General features: G+C 39.7%; 1 protein-coding gene across 4 annotated transcripts in view; it reads right to left on the bottom strand.

Annotated features, from left to right (window-relative positions):
- Positions 1-898: 898 nt before the first annotated feature.
- sema3fa (sema domain, immunoglobulin domain (Ig), short basic domain, secreted, (semaphorin) 3Fa) overlaps positions 899-20,675 on the bottom strand; it is a 42,524-nt gene continuing 22,747 nt past the window's right edge. For 3 of the 4 annotated variants that reach the window (XM_067504203.1, XM_067504202.1, XM_067504205.1), the window contains 17 exons: positions 18,819-18,979; positions 18,669-18,731; positions 16,365-16,484; positions 14,962-15,051; positions 13,308-13,401; positions 12,155-12,274; positions 10,590-10,729; positions 9,124-9,238; positions 4,917-4,986; positions 3,962-4,106; positions 3,585-3,807; positions 3,216-3,304; positions 3,056-3,097; positions 2,706-2,863; positions 2,484-2,551; positions 2,128-2,261; positions 899-1,993 (listed from right to left, as the gene is read on the bottom strand). In XM_067504203.1, the coding sequence (XP_067360304.1) occupies positions 1,565-1,993; positions 2,128-2,261; positions 2,484-2,551; positions 2,706-2,863; positions 3,056-3,097; positions 3,216-3,304; positions 3,585-3,807; positions 3,962-4,106; positions 4,917-4,986; positions 9,124-9,238; positions 10,590-10,729; positions 12,155-12,274; positions 13,308-13,401; positions 14,962-15,051; positions 16,365-16,484; positions 18,669-18,731; positions 18,819-18,979 (2,261 nt within the window). In that variant the 3' untranslated portion in view covers positions 899-1,564. The remainder of the gene's footprint in view (positions 1,994-2,127; positions 2,262-2,483; positions 2,552-2,705; positions 2,864-3,055; positions 3,098-3,215; positions 3,305-3,584; positions 3,808-3,961; positions 4,107-4,916; positions 4,987-9,123; positions 9,239-10,589; positions 10,730-12,154; positions 12,275-13,307; positions 13,402-14,961; positions 15,052-16,364; positions 16,485-18,668; positions 18,732-18,818; positions 18,980-20,675) is intronic. The other variant, XM_067504204.1, reaches the window with a different exon arrangement.

Here is a 20,675-nt window from a genome sequence, read left to right as displayed (position 1 = left end):
ATTGAAAATTCACCTTCTGAAGATATTGGTACATGTTTCTCTTCAGGTTTGGCAGGTGATCAGCTCTTTAGTGGTTTCATTTGTGACACTTGTTTTCTGTATGGATGTTTCTCAGTACAAACATCTCTGTATGAAGTCTGTGGCACAGTTGTTAGCAGGATGGCACTAGACTGATGGAGAAGCAGCTGTGGAAGCTTTGTTGTTAATCTGTTGAGACCGATAAAAACTATCAGTCCTCAAGCACCACAAAATAACAATTTGTCACTGTAATGTAATTGAAAAGTTAGACTGGCCAAACACAATATTAACTCAGTGAAGCCAATATTTAGCATGAAACTGGCAGGAATGCAAACTTTGGATTCACCAAGAGCAACAAAAAATGCTTTTAGCATACAAACCTGCATGCTCTCTCTTATACTACATACTGTTTAATTTTCAATAGATACATTTGAAGTATTTCCTGTTTATCAGGATCACCGATTTGGCAACAGAAGGTCTTTTGAATATTTTTAATCACCATCTGTCACAAACGTACATATAGCTGCCTGCTGGAATTTCTTATCTCCCGAGAGAGAAAAGAGAAGGCAATGTTATATTTTAAAATGTTGTATCACTAAAAGACCCTTTAAAAGACCCCCTCCCCCAAGAAACAGCTTATTACAAATATTGTTAAAGATACAACATTGAGATGTGATACACTTAAACAAAACACACACACGCACACACACGCACGCACATACACATCCTGGAAGAATTTGGGCGAGTGATGTAGCATCATTACTTGAGGCCAATATGGACCACATCATAAAAGACGAGAAATGCCCCAGAGGGCCTTTCATACACATATGACTGCGGCATGCTGTCACAGCTGCAGTTTATGGGCATTTCTGTTACTGTATCTTTGAATGTCCCATTTAATGCCACCACCATTATGTCAACAGCTTGTAGAAAAACAAAAACAAAAAATAAAAATAAAAAGCTAATATACATAGAGAGTTCTGGTGAAGACGTTCAGGGAAGTTCGAGAAGGTCAGTGACTTCCTGACTTCCAGCTTAGACACTGAATACTGCCAGCAGTCAAATGATCCAACATGGTCGCCTTTAACAGTCTCTGAATACACATTTATCAGTCCTTGTCCCTTTGTGGATACTCCCAACGCCCTGGGTTATTGTTGCAGTCTCTCAACAACACCAAACATAAAGATATTTTCAACATAATAACACATTGTAATAAACAAATAACACTAACAATAATTATTTAATAACAATATTTGCACAGATTTACCTATTCACAAAAAACATGTTTTCTAGGTAGGTACAAAGAATTACTTTTTACAACCTACAATAAATATTGTGTTTTTTCCCAACAGTTACATAAAAACAGTTTGAGCTGTTGTTTTTGGCTGCAGTCTCTGTCTTGTCCATTAGGATAATTAATTTACTTATTATTTATTAGTTGACTGGAGTCATTCCCCTAAATGAAGGGTTGCAGTGTTTAGGAGGATGTGTGACAAGTTAGACAATGGTTGTTTGAGGATGACAGGGTGGATGTCTGCCCAGTTCCTCATGTCTCAGCTGGAGTTGTTTGCTCATCATGATGCCGACGGTTACGAGGTTTCTTCTGTTCTTTCAGCTCTTTCAGGCTTTTGGATTTGTTGTCCCCAAGGCTGCCGTCTCCAAGCTGCCAGTAATCCTGGCAGTACTGGTTGATCAGGCCCATCTCTGGCTGGCTCAGGATGGTCAGCAGGTCCTTATACTGCCCAGCGCTCGGAGTCCAGGCACTGGACTGGAGCGGAGGGAGGGCCGGGCTCCCTGTCTCCACCAACACATTGTTGACGGTGCGGCTAGAGAGGACAACAAGCTGCAGTTTGATGAGTGTGTGTTTAAAATTCTTCTCTGTGGATGTGCACTGGTAGATGCCACTATCAGAGGACTGCAGCGAGCGGATCAGAAGACCTTGGTCTGTTTTCAGGATACGGCCCTCTGAGCGTAACTGCAACAATGGGAGAGGACAGTGACACTTCAAATACTTAAATTAAAGCCCAAACATCAGACACGCTAATCGACATGACTATAAAAACTGCTTTAACGATCTGTGGAAACATGCAGCTGCTTTCTACTTAGCACCTCTTTCCTCCTGTCACTGTTTTCCTTTTGCAGGTGCCACTTTAGAGACATATGAGGGGACCTAGCCTGACACTCCAGAAATGTAGTGCTTCCTTCCACCCCATACTGAACAGTCTCCAGAGTGTTCTTGTTTGCTGTAAAACATATAAAATATATTTTGTGTATTTATTTTCTATGAACAATCAATATAAAATTATTCAAAAATATATAACAGACATAAAAAGATGGAGCACAGGTGAAAAGGTAGGTAATTAATTCATAATAATATATTTCCAATTCAATGGAACAATATATGGTATCTGAATTGAATATGGTATCTGAATATGCATACTATACAGAGTTAACTTGACACTCACCATTGGAGTTATAACCTCTGCACTGGCGGATTGGGTTGCCATATTTTACATCTTGCCGACGACTCCGTCTACAGGAGTCAGATCAACATAGGTAAATAAAAAGGTTAACTATTACATTTAAAAAAAGAAAATACCACACGTTTGCCAACAATGCACGTAAAGGTGATTGCTGTAAACAAACATGTACTGTAATTATGCATGGTTGTCTGCACCATCCTGCACCTTTTCTGTGATGCTGAGTATCTGGAGCAGGATTTTCCGTCCCAGGCGCAGTACGGATCTCTGGCCAGACAGCAGTCAGCACAGGCCTCCCCATACACATCACACCGATGGAGAGCCAAGTGGGTCACACCCAAGACTGATCCTACATATAGTTGTTGCTATAATGACACACAAGTATACAATATAAAACCTAGACATCCAATGCACACACTGTTTCAAGTCATGAAAACCAAGCTTTTTACGAAGACATTTTTAAAATAATCATATCAAGTAACTCCTATAATCCATTCGTACTTTTAGTTAAAAAATTCAAATATTCATCTAAGTATTTCCAGGATACTGTAGCTTACCCGTTTGGATGAAATCTTCATAGTGGTAATTGGTGTAGGTATCTACAAATATACAAGCAAAAACAGCTTTTTACAGTGAGTTTTAAAATTGGATAAACAGAGGGGAAGAACAACAAAGAATAATAAAAAGTAAATAAATAAATAAAAAGCCGTGGCTGACCTTAAAGACCTCCACTTCTTCCAAGACCAGCTCCTCTGTCTGCAAGTCATCTCTGGGTAGGACAATCACTTTCTGGACGGTCCCACGATCTGTCAAATAAAAGTTACTCAAACACTGTTGACTTAGTTTAGCCTAACTCAACCATTTTAAAATTTATGAAATTAATATATAATTTATAACAGACAATACGGAAGAACAGAGAATACAATCGAACTGGTCTGTTTTTAAGGGACAAGGGCAGTTTATACAGAGCTATAGCTATAGCTAGAGAAGTTATACATGGTACAAACTTTATACAGCTCGATGAAATGACAAATACATTTCTTGATAATCATCACATAATGGTAGGTAAAGCTGCAGACCACTGACCTGTGCCCAGGAAAAGCACTTCGTAGCTTCCATCAGCAGCTGTCACTTGGTCAACAGCAATTGTAGTGAACTCATAGTCTACGTTGGTTCTGACCACCAGGGGGCGCTTGTGCACTGGGTATACAGCATTGTACATGGTGGGGTGGTTTCTCATGAAGTTAATAACCTCATCTGGGTAATCTTTTGTGGATTTCATGTTGGGGGTGAAAGTGCCTCCAGGACACTGTTGACACGAAACAGATTTAACTATTAAACCCAAAAATGATCAAATTCCTTTTGAAGAAAAGTGTGTCTTTACAAAATGGCTAGAAAGCTTAAGTATTTCAAATGGGCAGAGGAGTGTGCCTATGATTTATTTTTTATTCTTTACAACTCACAGTGCCAGGCCGTGGATAAGGGATCTTTCCCGTGTACGCCACCCACTGGTAATGGGGCCCTTCCTTGTGGGCAAATGGCCCATTGAAGACCATCCGGATGTCAGCCATGGAGTAGACGCACACTGCAGAGCCTTTAAAGACCGATCTGGAGGAGTGTAGTTGGAGAAAAGGTGAAAAAAAAGAGACAGCAGCTAGTGGATACAGATTAACTCACACCCTGAGATAATTACTGTGGATGCACTCTGCGGCTGGTAGAATCTACTTCCTTCCCACGTACTCAGCCAGCCTCTTAAAGGAACGCACTGAAATATTATGACGCACAAACACACTGAAACTGACTCAACTAGAGTCAAGCTGTCTGACACACTGACATACAAACACCCACGTACTGCAGAGAATCGCCAGAGCCCAGGCTTTTGCTGCTGTGTGGTGGGTGTACTATGTTTGTAACTTCTGTCAAGAGCCTCTATCATTAGTGCTGCGTGTGTTTTTATCAGCTGGGTTTAAAACACGCCTGATGCCTAAGGAGAGGATGTAACAATAACAGTATTTGTTTCTCAAATACATTAATCAAAACATGTTTATTATGACTCGGTGAGCACCTCTCCCTCCTTGTTTGCAGCCATAATCTCAATTTAAACATCTCTCTGTATGGCTTGAATTGTAATGCTGTGCCTTGAATGACAACTTGCTATCAAACCTGACCTATGAGGAACTATAGACTCAGTCAGTTTCTCAAAGGAGCACAACTCCCTTTGGGCTCAAGATTTACTTTCAGTCTCGACTTTGTAGCCTAAACCTGACGGGCCATATGCAACACAGCATTTCAATATCAGAGAGCTGCCACCTCAAGGCTGAGTGAAAATGAATAAAATCTACAGCAGGAACCCAAAATACACCTACTCTCCAAAACTGCAAAAAAGTTAAGAGTTTAAGAAAACTGTCAGTTACTTACCCAGAAACTGAGAAGACTCCATAGATGACAGGGTTCTTAGTATCTTGAGTTGGCTGGATATAGACATCCCCTAATAGATAGAACAACGTTTAGAGTAATTGTGAAAATGATGGAGAGCAGGAGGGAAATAAGTATTCAGACAAAGTAAAAGTACATACTATGGTTATTATCAGCACAATATACTTTGTAGCAAGTTGTAGCAAGCACTCATTAGAGAAAAATTGACCGTGATACATCACTGCACATGCAGGTTTTAACTGTTGTACAGTAGCTACTTGATTTATAGCTAGTTTTATGTACAGTTATGTTGCCTTGTCCCAGCTTAGGTGTATGGATCTTTTATCACAAGATCATTCTGAGGCTTTGTGAAATGATCAGTGGGGTTGGAATGAAGACATTATCTTATATAAAAATGTGTTTACATTTGGGGCTTTTTTCTAATCTTGACCTTTTGTGTGTTGTTGAAATGGAGTTATCTGAGAAATTCATATCTAAGATGCTCAGTGAATGCATTGGTACGCACAATTCTATTAGTAACTACAGCTGTCAGATTAGTGGAGTGGAGCGGACTGACACTATTTCTTCATTTTATGGAGCAAAAAGCAGAGCATAGTAGAAAATAGAAAAAGCTAAAAGTATAATATTATACAAAATACACTGTAATACGTTGTACTGTAGTGCAATAACTGTCAAATGATGAAAAGGCAGACAAAGACAACATGGCAAATTACGTAAATATTACTGTCTGAGTCTCGTATCAAATCATCCCAAGATGTAATTAGTTTCCAGATTCCACCTGGTTTCAATCCAAACTATCTATAATTGATACATAAGGAAACTTTTTTGCTTCCTTTGAGTGGGAGTTAAAGGAACTTTTCTTATGAACTGTGGTTACCAGAGCCTCAATGAGATCCTGAATCCAAACTCTTCCAAAGCTGAAACTACAGTTCCTGAGTCTCAGCAGGGAATATAAATGAAATAGAGATCTCTGGTGAGACAGGGCTTTAATAGGAGCCACATGCATCCAATGACTGTAGGGGCTGAAGTTAATGTGAACCCTGCATGTCCTCTGATGGCTTAATGAGAGAAAAGTGCAAGGAAAAACAATGTGGAAGAAAACTGAAATCAATTCAAAGAAGCCAGGTTGAGTAGAATAACACTCAACACACACGGTTGAACATGTAGGTCCATTTCTTGATTTGCATCAATGGGAAACTAGTGAAAAGAGCTCAGATTACTTACAAAACATTTTGGACTGCATTTACTTGCAGTCAAAAGGTTTTGGAAAATACAATGAATCGTGTTGTCTCCTTTGTAACTCGAGAGAGAGTGTATGTGTGTGTGTGTGTGTTTGTGTGTGTGTGTGTGTGTGTGTAAAGCTAGGCATCTCTAATCTAACACACAACAAAAAGCAAGTCTTACATTTTAGAGCCTTAAAATATCGTTGAAATAATGTTGAAAAGCAACATGCAAAAGAACAAAACACTAAGCCATAATTTTGCTTGTAGCATTGAAGTGAAATTTGATCCTTGTGCCCCTGGTTCTATCTTGTGAACACAAAATAAACAGGAGCAAGCTAAATTTACATGGTTTGTATAAGACATAATTTTTGACTCTTCAAATTTGCTAAGTCAACAAACCCTCATGATCAAGTATTTAATCAGAAAAAAAATCTCTTTACATGCCAAGGTATGAAAATGACAGGTAATGGCTAAACACAGGCAAAAATTAACTTTTGGCAAACAAAAGTAGAAATTCATAAACCGCCTGACGCCAGTTTGACAGCCCTCCTGGCTACAGAGTGAAAGAAAAGAAATAAATCAGCAGAACACTGGAACAAGTTGCATTATTGTAGCTTTTGTTTCTGATGTGTCACATCAGACAATGTGTTTGTGGTGCTCTCAGCTTCACATTAGCAGAAAAAATGCCAATGACGGCATCAAAAGAGCACAAAGAGTGGGGATAAATATGGTGCTGTGAAAAGTAAAATCATAAGAGAAAATGAATGATGCAGTGGATGGGGGCAGAGCAGTCAAAAGTTTTTTCTCTTTGGAACCTTTTCTAAGACATGTGCGACTAAACCATGTTGTTGAGATGTCCACTTGAATAATTACAGAGATAAACAACAAACAAAAGCAAAAGACCTATTTCTTCATTAAAGAATAAAGAGATAGAACTACCTTGTATAGATAGATAGATAGAAATAGAACTAAACTGACAAAAAAAACTCAATTAAAAAGTTTCTCTTAATAATTACATTTCAGAAATGGCAATAAAACTTTATCGCCCACACATTCTTTCCCCATTTTTCACTGGCAGACAATTTCATCTCTCTTGTGTGTTTGTGGCTCTTTCCCTCTGTCCTTATATACCTCCTCCTCCTCCTCCTCTCCCTGGTTACATCACTGAACGCTTTTTCCTCCGTTGTACTCAGCTCAGCCTCATCATCTGAATCTACTCCACTCTCTCCCCAGAGTCCTCATACAAGCACTCTGATGCCTCTGCTGGGCTCCATTAGGACCAGCAGGACTGGAGACAGAATACATTTCTACCAGACTGTCTGTGGTTGTAGGAAGGCCAACCACAGAGCTGTGGGATGTTACGCTGCACCTCAGGACTTACAATGACCTCACCACAAGTGTTCATCCGCACTGAGGCAACAGCTGGCCTGCTGTGCTGCACAATGTATAACAACACTGACAGAAGAGCACTCCTGTCTCTGAAACTGAGTGCTCTTAATGCACACATTACATTTGCAACTTCCAAAGCTTTATCACAGTACAAATCCGGAATGTTTTAATGCATTCAGCTCATAACAGTGTTTGAAACATATCATGGGGTAATTTATTGAATACTGTCATAGTAAAGGTGCAACATAAAAGCAAACTTACTTAGTTTAAAACAATTTGTTTTGGTCATTTTGTGCCACGATATATATTTTATGTCACTAAAAGTAAAACTGCTAGTGCTGACCTCATTTGGTGCTTTGGCTTCTGTCAAACAGCTAAACCCCTTTTTATGCCATTACACACAGCCACCATGGCAGGTAATCTTTTTTCTGATTTGATTTTTACTTGAGTCAGCTACATTCAGAAAAAGAGAGATGGCTCAAGGGTAATATTAGCTTGCAGTGAATATCCTAAATTCACATTATTACATTCATTTTTTTATGATTGAAACGTGTTAAATGAGTGGCAAATGTTCAAATTTTGCAAAAAAACAAAAGTGATCAAAGATTTGCGGCTGATAGGGTCATCATTACTATTACAAATATTACACCCCTAGATTATATTCTAGCGACTCATTACTTTGTATGTGTTTTTCAGTCATAAAAAGCATGTGTCTCTTTTTTTTTTTAATAAAAGCCGAAATTTACTGTAAACCATGTTGATCACAGTCTTATATAAAAGACAGCAACTCTTTACAGTATCTTACATCCTAAAAAGGTAAAGTTAATGTTCAAAGGATTACACATGTCAAGATTAACATGTATGCCTCGGTGACACCTTAATCTAAAGCTGCAGCTTCTCTGGGATTTTTCCCAGTGTTGCTTTGCTTGCTGCAAGCAGTTTGCTGAGCGTGTGTCCTTACCCTACAGTAAGCTGTTGGCCCACACATTGGAGCCCAAAATCAGAGTAAATGTGGATTAACATCATGGTGAAAGAATGCAAAGCTAATGTGAAGCAAAATCGACAAATAAGAAGGTTGTTGATACAGAATCTGTCAACAAGAAGTCCATCTGGAGGTTTTGCATTGTCGCGGTTACACGGTCATGTAAGAATTCCCACTTTCCATCTGCCAGTTCTTCAGTCAGGTCAAAGATGTATTCGAGTGCCTAATACTGACTCTAAGCGAACGCATAATGTGTTCCCTGAGTAGTGGAAATCGATCTGTGAAAACTCCACACTAAGTATTTTGGATAGATGGTTGCAGTTTGTCTATAGTGAGAAAAAGAAGTGCATTTTTTTTCCTCACAGTTTTATATTTCACATCATAAATGCTGACTAGAGAACAGAGACACATAGCAAGGGAATGGGCTGGATACTCTCCAGAGAAGAAAACAAATAGGGATGCTCTGACTGAGCCAGAGACTGTGTGTGTGTATGTATGTGTGTGTGTGTGTGTGTGTGTGTGTGTGTGTGTGTGTGTGTGTGTGTGTGTGTGTGTGTGTGTGTGTGTAAAGAAAGTAAGAATAATTTAAACTCACTTAGTTCATCAAAGTGTGTTTCAATGCCGTCAGCTCCAGGCACCGAGCAAATGAGTCGAGCCTTCAGAAAAGTGCTCCACTTGTTTACCAGACAACAGTGTCCACCGTCATCATTCTGTAAGGCAGAGACACACAGTAGTCATCCAGCACCTCAAAGGGAAGAGTCCATCCAACATCTGACTAACAGTGACTGAAAAAAAAAAAACCTCCACACCAACTGCACTGGTCTGTTGTTATTGGGCCTGTACGATTAAAGACCAGCTCTGTTTCAGTTTGGCCCATCTGCACGAGAGGTCAGCCAACGTCTACTACTGAGGCAAAGACTGAAGCCTTGGGAAAGTAATTCACTGGCTCAATATAACTCAGTACATTTCACAAGGGTCCAAAGATTATTTGCAGTAGTGGAATGAATGCACTGGGTCTAACTTCATCTCTTATAACATAAAGGGAACAATGTTGTTTTTTGTATTTTTTGGTCATCTTTTAATGGTTTTCAAAATACAGATAGAAAGCTGCACTAGATATATGGATGAAGGAATCTCAATTGGTTCATGTAAAATGACCAGGCACCAAACTCTGTATTGAAGGTTCTCAGATGATTCATTTCAATGACTTTTGCCATCCTCCCACTTTTTCTCTGTCACCAGAAGCCTAATATTATTTTTTTCATTGAACCATCTAAACAACTTCTAGATTGTTTTTGGTCAGATTTGGTGCAGTTAATCACATTTCCCAGAGTACACTTAGATGAGCTGATGTTTTATCTAGCAGCGTGATTAGGCCAAAAAACTTAGCTGTACTTTGTATTTACACCCAACTTTCAGATGGTAAACTTGCACATTTAACATATTAACACACTCAAGTGAACTTGTTATCATTGTCACTAAAGGCATGTTAGTGAGCATTTAGCTCAAAGCACAGCTGCTGCCCAAATACAGCCTCAAACTACTGTCATGACTGAAGATACTTTGTTTGGTATATTTCTTGTAAATTATATACTTTCAGGGATGCATCTTGCAAACACAGGAGACATTTTTCCATGTAGAAATGATTTGAAAATTTTGGACACTGTGTCATTGTTTGTCTGCCTTCAGTGAAAAACAATGCTCCAGGCCCCAGCACTACATCACTGAGTATACACAGCTCCAGATTTGTATGGATGTCAATGCATGTACTGTATACAAACGTTGACTGAAGTAAACTCTGCTGGTCAAACATTTCATCCACAGGAACAAATATAACAGAATGCATCCCAAACTTAGCTGTTAAGACAAACAGCAAAGATTTAGTTTTCTGACTGAGCAACTAGGGTGTGTTACTGTTTCATGCTCAGTAATTACCAATGATCATGGGGGACCTCTCTGGATCTCTAACGAGACTAAGGAACAAGGGATAGAATACATCTAACCACCACAGAGACATGTAAACGTTTCACATGATGGTTGCTAAATGGTGTGGTAACTCACCAAACAAATCCGTCCTATCCTGGACTGGGTCATGGGACTCTGGCCCATCTCAGTGGCTTTCTCACGAAAGAAAAAGTAAAGTTTGTCATCATTCTTCTCAGCACTGTCGGGGATGAGGTGCGCGTGGACAAATGTGGGATCTGTGGAAATAGAGGGAAGATGGAAAGAGCATTACTGACGTTGCAGCTCATGGTGCTTTACACACAGACGGCATTCACACTTGATGTGGGATGTCTGAGTGCCAAGGGCTGTTCAAATCCACAATTCATCAAGCGAACAAGCAGCATCTAGCAGACATTCTCAAGAGTCTGCTTGGAGTGAATCAAAAAACATAATTTAAAACAACTGACTACATTTACAAAAGGAATAAATAAATAAATAAAGTCCAGATATGAATCCCCATTCCTCAAGATTTTTCAGTGTCCATATGAGCTTCTATCGATTTTTATTCGTAATTAAAGAACAGGCTCATATTTTTTGAAGTCTGCCCTAAAATTATGTCTGTACATTAAAACCTATTGGTCCCCAAAACCATTAAACCTAAGCAGTAAACTATGCAAAATACTAGGAATCCATGGAAATGAGAGGTTTTAAGGCCGGTAGCATAAATGCTTGGGGTCTCACACCCTCACAAACTTCATGTGAGGACAAAGACCATATCATGAAATATACTGTAAAACTCAAGTCTGTGGGTTCTCAATCTAATGGGTGCAACTGTGATTCAGCCACCGACATAATTTACACTGTGACAGAGAAATTGAATATGATTTCTTTTAGGAGTGATTACTGAAACATAAGTGATAAAATCCAGTTCCAACACTCTACTGTAAACTCGTCCCCTTATTTTATCCCAGTGACAATTCTCATTATGGCATCACAGTGTCCTGCTACTGGCTGACTTACTGGGTCACCACTGAAGACGGACATGCAACACAGGGTTCTCCCCCCTGCTGGAACCAGCTAGAATCCCAAATGGGGGCAGGCCAAAATCAGAAGAGGGGAGAGCACCATGTAAAAGGGGGAGGGGGAAGTATCCGAGAGATTCCACATGGCTGATTAGCAGGACTCAGGTGTCCTGATTCGATGTTCCACTACCAGGGGACTGTTGTCAGGGCAACAGGGTCAGAGGAAAGTCTGGGAGCCTGGGGGGTCCACTGTTGTAGGACATGATTGATTTGGCATCATCAACTGGAAGCACCCGATGAGCCTTTTAAGTGTTGTAACGATCTATTTATGGTTTATTAGACAAAGGAGGGTTACTCTAAGTCATTATTGACATTCAGTAATTTCCCCATTGCTGCAACACTGACCTTACTGTCAGCCTTTGCGGGAAACAGTTAGTACAGTGCATTTTATGAGTCAAATGATCATTAAGTCATGTGGAGCAGGCCAGAAAGATCAAAGATCTCAGTCCAAGAAGATTATGGGAATCTCAGATTTGTTGAATGATATTAAGACTGCATGAGAATGTTGTGTGAGACATTAAAGTTACATTCTTATGAAGCTGAAGCATGTGTGTGAGAAATAATGCTGACTGCAGAATAAGCTGTGAGTTGAGACATTACCGTTTAACCATCTGGAGTTGTACTGATCAGTCCTCATGGCTGTCTGCTTCCCCAGCGTACGGAAGATGGCAGAGTCTGTTCCCATGAAGTCAATGTAGACTCCTGCATACAGCTCCCCGTCTGTCAGTCACAGAGACAGAAGGAATGGTGTGGTGAACGTAAAGTCATCATGGATGATTTTGAGGGGGGAACATTGAACAAGATTTCTACCAATAGGAGGATGAAAGGACATGTCAAAATACATTGTACTCAAAAATCTCGTCAAACTGATTTCAGTGGTCTCAGAAATGTCACATTTAAGTTAAAATGGTGACCTCCTAATTATATTGTAATTATATTGTTTATGTTATATAGGTAAGGGGTCAATGAAAGCTAGACATTGTAACCTTGCAGCTTTTTGTTTATAGAGAATCAGACCTTCAAATTTGAAACAATTAGACCCCGAGATATCATCTTTGACATCTGCATAGACAAACACCTTCTGATTCTCAGTTTCCACACAGAGGAAAGGTGAAACTTTTAGTTCCTGTAGAGATATGTTTTGAGGAGGCAAGCGAGAGATGGCTGGTGATCTGAAACAAGTGGAAAAACTAAACCAATGACTAAACCAGAGAAATTCCAGTTTTCTCTCTTGTGACTCTGTGGGATGTCTGTGCCCTTTCCAGTTATGTCAGACAACCTGTAGCTGATTTTCCTGGGGTTACAGTTGTTCTCAGGATAGCAGGAATTGAGCTGCAATGGTGTAGGAAGAGTGTAACCCTGTCTGTCACTCACAGACACGCAAACACACATGCGGGGCAGGAGGAACAGCCACGTCTGGCCACCTGTAGACCACCCACAAACAGGACACATCTGTCTAAATGGACTGTTTACTGGAGAAAGCAAGTAATCTGAATACATTGCCTTGGGCTCAAGAATATAAAGGCATTTTCTTCACCTTTTCATTTCATTTTCATACACTATACATTTAAATTTACAATTGCATACAGTCAATACCAAAGGGGCTTGACAGAGGTTTCCAAAATTTTACATAAATAGGCAACGTACAATGCATGAGCAGAAACCAAAGGCATATTGCAGAACTCGTTTTTTTCCCAGAGACAGCTATTTAAAGCTGCTTTTCTGGAAGAAAAGAAGCAGATGCGGTACTTACTGATCAAAGCTGAGACACTGTTAAGTTTGGGGTCATAAGGACATTTTCCTTTCCCAGAATCCACTTTTCCAGGTTCAAGTCGGAAAATGTATTCCTATAGCAGACGGTAGAAGAATCAGGATAAACAGCATTAATAACTTACATCTTTTATTTTAGTAACAGATTTATTTTATCTAAAGACTGGTTGTGTTCGTGTTTGGATATTTATTAATGCAGCATGTAGAGGACACTGCAACAATATTTAGTTGTTAAAAGCAGTTTTAAACTTTAACCATTGCATCAAACTAAGAACACAATCAGTTGGGACGTGGTGTGAGCTGTGAACCTAAAAGGGCTAAACAACAGACTCTTACAGCACTGCTTGATCTGCTGAGGGGGACAAAAAGTATACAAAGCCAGTTATCAGTGAGATGGAGAGGTGGAGGAAAACGTTGAGAGCAATCCAAACTCATCCACCATGCTTTTGACGTTAGTGGCTCAAACAAGAATTCATTATTCCACAGTGCAAGAGGACATCTTGAACATCTGTGTCAACACTGGGTATGTGCTGACATTCAGAGTTTTGTGGGGTACTTCAAAGCTGGCTGATGAAGCCTGACAGGTGTGAAATATATGTAACGGAAAATAGAATAATGTCAAAGCTGTGTATGTGACATATTCTTTGGCTTCTCTTTAAAAAAAATACAAAAAGAATATAAATTGTCTAGTAGCAAGTATGTTTGCTGCAAGTTTTTGTCTACTCTCATGACACTATACTGCTGAATTTAAAGGGAAGAATTACCTGATGTTAATAAAGTACAACCCCAATTCCTACAAAAGTAGGAGAATGTGTAAAATGTAAATTAAAACAATATGCAATGATTTGTAAATCTCATCAACCCATATTTTATTCACAATAGAACACCAACAGGATATCAGATGTTAAAACTAGGTAATTTTTTTTTTAATTTCATGAAAAATAAATATAAATATATTTCACCAATAGAAAACATTTGGCGTAACATAAAATGAAAAAAAAAGACTGTTGAGCAGCTAGAATCCTATATCAGACAAGAATGGGACAACATTCCTCTCCTAAACTCCAGCAGCTGGTCTCCTTGATTCCCAGATGTTCATAGACAGTTGTTAAAAGAAGAGGGGATGCTACACAATTGTAAACATCCCCCTTGTCCAACTGCTGCTGCCATCAAATTCAAAATGAGCAAATATTTTCCATGAAATGGTAAAATGTCTCAGTTTCAACATCTGATATGTTGTTTATTTTCTATTGTGACTAAAATATGGGTTGATGAGATTTGCAAATCATTGCATTAATGTTTTTATTTACGTTTGCACATCTTCCCAACTTTTTGGAAATTGAGGTTGTACATATTGCTGACCATGTCCGGGGTTTGTTGGTTCTTTCATACCGTTTCTACATGTAATTGCTCTAAGACCAACATACATGACATAATTACATTTGCTCTTTTCCCAAGTCTCTTCTGTTGAGTGCTACTGGAGAAATACATGTTTACCAGACAGTAAATTCTCAGTTGCTTGGAGGCCATCAAAAGAATAAAAAAAATAACAAAGCAATGATTTGATTTTACTCCATCTATGAGTACTCTGGTGGGCGCTAAACCTAAGGGCCTTTAGAAAACTCCCTTAAGCCCACCTTTGCCTCCAAAGGCTCTGATGTAGTGCTGTAGTCTGCTGCCCGACTTGTTCTCCCTCCAGATTGGGATGTTTGTAGAAAGTGGGACCCCTAAAACAGAGACATGGCCCAGTAGGCCACCTCATTACCAACATTCAACAGCCCAGATCAAAGTGAAGTTAACCTTATACTGACTGCGACATAAACGGAAGGCAACAATGGGAAAGCGCAAAAAGAAGACCCAACAAAGAGGGAGAATTCTAAAAAAGACTTGAAAAAAAAATCTCAACAATGAGTGAAGAGGAAGAGTTGGGTTTACACCTATCATTTAGTAACCGTGTTGGATTAGATTTAGTGTCATGCAAACACAGCAGCAAACCATGCAGTGTTGGAACTAAAAATATAAAAGGAAATGCAACAAAAAGAGACAACTAGCTGAAAGAAAGAATTAATTTCCATATTGTCTAATAGGGTAAGAGAACAAATTTTCAAAAAGTAACACTGTAGAAATAATTTCATAACATGACACAGAACCTGTTCTAAATGGGCATCAAAAAGACATAGTTTCCAGTTATACGAAAACTTTGCAAGTTCATTACGGACAGAAAATGTATGAAGCCCTCTGTGTGCAAAGCGGAAGAATATCTAAACAGTTGGTTTCTGTTTACATGTACTGTTACTGAGGAAAATCTTTACAGTGTGAAGTAACGTAGCTTTTGGGCCTTGAGGGAAAAGCTGAATGACAAAAAGTAGACTGACCTTTACATTGAAATCTGAACCCTTCATTTGACCAGTGAGACTAAACAGGCAGGGTGCTGAATGTAAGTGTGTGGACTACAGCTGGGCCCGCAGCTGCTGCAGGTCTGCGTGGCCATCGTGCTGGAGCGAGGGAGGGATGGAGGAAGGGATTGAAGGAGGGGTGAGCTACAAGGCTGGTGATGGATGAGAGGCTCCATCAGTAATGATGGGCTTTCAGAGGCTCTCAGGCAGACAGAGAGACAGGCCAGAGGCTCTGCTGTGTATAAACAGGTGAGATGGGGAGGGAAGACTATGGGGAGGGAGCACAGGGATATTCGCTATAGATATGTCAAAGTGCTATTCCCAGTGGTAAGAGAAGATTGGTTTTGCAATAATCTCTAAGCGGTGGCAGTTAGGTACTTCACCAACAGCAATTTAGTAATAATAATTGAAATCTGAGGGGACTGGCCATAAGCGTTTTTTTTACAAAATGACCGTGAAACGGAACAAATCGCTGAAAAGTAAAAGGCAGAAAATGATAGAAGAGAAGCAGAGTCCATAAAAGTGGGAAGCAAGACCACAGAGAGAATCCCTGAGCTAAGATTGATTTACACATATAATTCTTTAGAAGTGCAGATTAAAAGGTCAAAATGTCTCCACGGCTGTCTGACTGTGTCTTTGGTTACCTGCGATCTGCGTCCTCGGTCCACATAGGTGCAGATGGGGTTATATGCCCCCGTTCCACACACATACAGGTGCGTCCGGTTCCATGGCTCAATCAGACGGATGAAGTTTCCACATTCCCCCTGAGGGAGGGCAAAACAAAACCAATAGGATTACAGACTTTGGTCAAAAAATAAATCCTGATCACGAAAATGCAATCCAAATAATTGTTACGTAATACATAATGCCCCACTGATGGTTAATAACCCCTCTGCATGGCTTAAACCATCACATCTATCATTTCCGCTGTTGGCTAGCTTGTGTTTGGCAGCTCTGTTTCCTGGCTCTGTGCATTGGCCTGGCTTCGGCTTCAGATCAGACCACACTGTCAGAGGGAAAATGTTTCCAAACACCATAAAACGGTGTGGCTGAAACCAAGAAAAGCAGCGTATTTGCTGCGGAATTGAGGGCAAACTCAATTCAATGTTCTGTCAGACTTCACAACTGAAAAACATTTAAGCTAGACCAAACACAACTGGTGAGTGAAGATTTTGGCTTAAGGAAAAGAGATTTTAAAATCCAATTTAGGCCTTTTTAGAAGAAGATGTAAAACACTGAAGTAAAATCATAAAGTCGATTTGGTTTCTTTGGACTCCAATTAGGTTTAAGTTGAATTTAATTACACTTGCAGTAGAAAGAATTTAGATGAAAACAACACACGCTCTGTGCTTTCTAGTCTGCAGCTTTCTAATCTCTATTTGTCTGACCAGCTGTCTACCTTCCTGGTCTCAATCCACCCAAATCAAAACTCCAACTACAGAAAACTACAGGCCGATTGTATCTTTTCAGTTTTGTCCGTCATGTTTGCTGCTAGTGACAGCTGGTGAAAGAGAAAGGATGTAACCAGCATATAAAAAAAAAGAAAAAAGAAAAGACTGTATGCAGGGCGGGGGGGATGAGCCATTTTGGAAGATCTTAGCAATGCGACAGATGCACAAGTCAGAGGTTTCATAGGATGTGTTTTTGTGTGTGTGTATTTACGCATGTGAGCCTGTGTGTTTTATTCAGCGCACAGTTGTGCTCCCCGACAGAGAGCCCAGTCAGGATGATTGCCTTTGACCTCCTACGTGAACCAACATCCCCCCTGAATTGTATCTGAATTATCATCATCCCTTATTGCCTAAAGAGCAAACAGGATTGCCAAGATGCCCTGCAGTAGCCAATTTTATTTTCTTATTTTAGTGATGAAATTTCAAATGTACCTCTTACACACAACCACACGCACACAAATATACAGAGGCCAATACAAAGTAGCCATAGGTGGTCAAAGGCGCGGGTCACTAAACATGCATAAATAAACATTCCAGTTGGATAAACAGCAGCGTACACGCTCTACCAGCGAGGGGGGAACAGGATTATTAGCCAGGGCCTCCTCACTCCGTTGGTGCTCACTGCTCCTGCTTGCCCCCAACATAGATACAATGAGTGTGTATGTGTGAGTGTCTGAGCGTGTGTATCAAGTGGGGGAGGGGTGCGAGTAGGGTAGGATGGCCAGATTGTGAACCAAATCAAAAGAGAGGCATCTGATTTTAAGACCAATTATACATTTTTACCACATCCTTAAAGGGGCTGCAGTGGCAGTGGCTGTGTCTAAATGTTTGAATTATATTAGCTCTTCAGACTGTAGCTTCCAGTAACTTATTCTCTTTGTCTGATTGTTTGGATAAACCAATTCTTGTGCAAAAAGAAAAATGGATTATATAAAAAAGTGTAGATGTACATGGAATATGTTTCAGCTCTCTATGAAGATGACTGAAAGTTGCACGTTTCAAGTTCCTGCTAGAGCTTAATTGGTGACAGCTGTATGCAATCAGCAATCACGGATACAGAGACAGTAAATAAGAGCTTTGCAACTCGCACATTGGAAGAAGCGATAAAATGTCCTCTATTGGCCCCAGTGAGGCATACAGATTTTAAGTGTCACCCCAAAGGCTCACTGAAAACATGCTTTTGATTCTCCAAGAGGGCATCACTAGATGTGCAGTAGGTCAAAGAGGATACAAGTTAATATCAGAGCTTTAATCAGCGGACGAATTAGGCGTGTGTTGCTCTTACTTTGTCTTGAGAGTTGCTGAACAGCTTGTAAGCTTCAGAGACTTAAAATGGGGGCTTCAACAACATGATTTCTTGTAGTATGATTGATGTAATGTTTACTGTAACATTAAGTCACCTAGAGCTCATCGTGAAATATTTATCTGCCCAAAACCCAAATCTAATCACAGATAATAAAATATATTCAATAATAATATAAATATGTAGATACTTACATTGGTGTCTTTCCCTGATAAGACACATTCAGTTTTCCTCTGGAGGGCAACAGGCCAGTGGATCTGAAAAGGGAAAAATAACAAGCTGGTTAACTGTAAACTCGCCTTGAGCTCATGCAGTTTCATATTTGTGTGTGGGACATTTCTTACTATGAGTGGCTCCTTGTTGATGTCGTGCAGATCTAGAGAAAGGATATAATCTTTGCTTCCCACATACATACGGTCATGGTCCTCGTCCATGCGAAGGATCCGATAGTCAGTTGAGTTCAGCAAAAAGGAGAAGTGGTGAGCAGTGCCAGTAGACTTTAACTCTGTAAATACATAAAAAGGAGTATAAAATAAACGTTTTGTTCTCTGTCTACAAGTCTGTCATGAAGAAACATACAATAATATTGAGAAACATAAACCAAAGACATGGTCACATGAAATGTGTGTAGGCTGTTCATTTTTGGCACAGAGATGCTTTTGGTTTGCCAAAGATCTTTGGCAAACCAAATGCATTTCTCCATTTTACTATATCTGAATCACACACACGAACACACATACATATATGCACACACAGACAAATTCATTTACAGAAGCCGTTTGTTCTGTTTTCCCCTGTTAGCATTTTAATTTCATTTTGACATTTATTGGTTAAATCTGGTTATGACAAGGCGGACAAAAGCAATAGAACAAATAAGAATTTGATTTGTCGTTGCTGTATGGCAACAATAAACTCTAAGTGACCATTCATTTTGTGCCTGTGCTCTTCTCCTAATGGATCCATCTGTGTTGGTCTGCTACTGGTATCAGGAGCCGCAAGTGCATTACATGGCTTCAATTGCAGAAGGCCACATAATGTTTAGGAACAGTCAAACTGACCCTAGCTCTCACTCATTGTGTTTTTCCATGTCTGTTGAGATTCGAAGGAGATGATGACCTTCAGTGTGAATTCTTTGTTTCAACAACAGCACAGAAGACAACACCAACAGCTCCAGGGTTAGTCTCACATCCTTTCTGCCATATCATTGTTAAAGCCATTTTGAAATAAAACCACTTTCAAATGGCTCATGTACTGCTCAAGGCAGATCACTGTGTGTGTGAGTTTAAGTTACACTCAGGGTGTGAGGGGAGATAAGTGGAGATCTGGTTTACGCAAAGCAGCTTTTTCTCCCGGTCCTCCTATTACCTCCCGAGCTGTTAGAGAATCTGATAGGAGGTTTCTGTCTTTCTCTAGCTCTTTGTCAAACCACACTTGGGAAAGTCGGGCCTGAGGAAGTTGAGCCTGCACTTGTGCTGTTGAATTTGCAGGAAAAATGAGAGGCCCTGATTGAGTACCTGTTCATGTTCCACTTCAGTGGGACCAGACAAACAACATTACTGTTCCCTTTAGCCAAGTCTAAGAGTCTCTGATGATGAAAAAGGTTCTACCCAGCATCTACAACAGTTTGACTTGATGGGAAGGAATTACTTCTTGTGGAGTAAAAATGTTCTTCACATATGCACAAAACATGGTAAAATATACTGACGTGAATCCTCTTGCCAGAAAGCTTCTGAGCTGCTGGTGTCCTGAGCTCCTTGAGGGACTTTGAAATGCTGTCGTCACGGTACAGTATCATAGGATGCAGTGCATTAGAAAGATTATAAAATAGGAATAGACGTGGCTGTTACTCATGCTTCTGAACATGTTTTAATATTTGTTCCACTCTCAGGAACAGAAATTGTGCCCAGGTGATTTTCGACTTCATACAGCATACTCAAGTACAGTTTTCATTTTTGTTTATAATTTGATGATGAGCAAACAATTCAAATTCTATAATTACCCTTCTTTAAGGTAATTTTCATTGTTAGTGGAACAATTCTGGTTTAGGAATCAAATTGACTACATTAGAGGCATTTGCAGGAAATGATGCAGTAAGTAAACCACCATTACAGTTTGTAATTTTATCTATTTGATATCTGCCTCACTGTTTAGCGTTCTCTCTCATAACATATAATCAGAGGTGTGTTAAGTTTCTGCTAACG

Source organism: Channa argus, chromosome 5 (genome assembly GCF_033026475.1).
Source record: "Channa argus isolate prfri chromosome 5, Channa argus male v1.0, whole genome shotgun sequence".
Taxonomy (NCBI): domain Eukaryota; kingdom Metazoa; phylum Chordata; class Actinopteri; order Anabantiformes; family Channidae; genus Channa; species Channa argus.
Note: the sequence above shows the minus strand (reverse complement) of the source record. Positions and strands in the feature narration are given on the sequence as shown.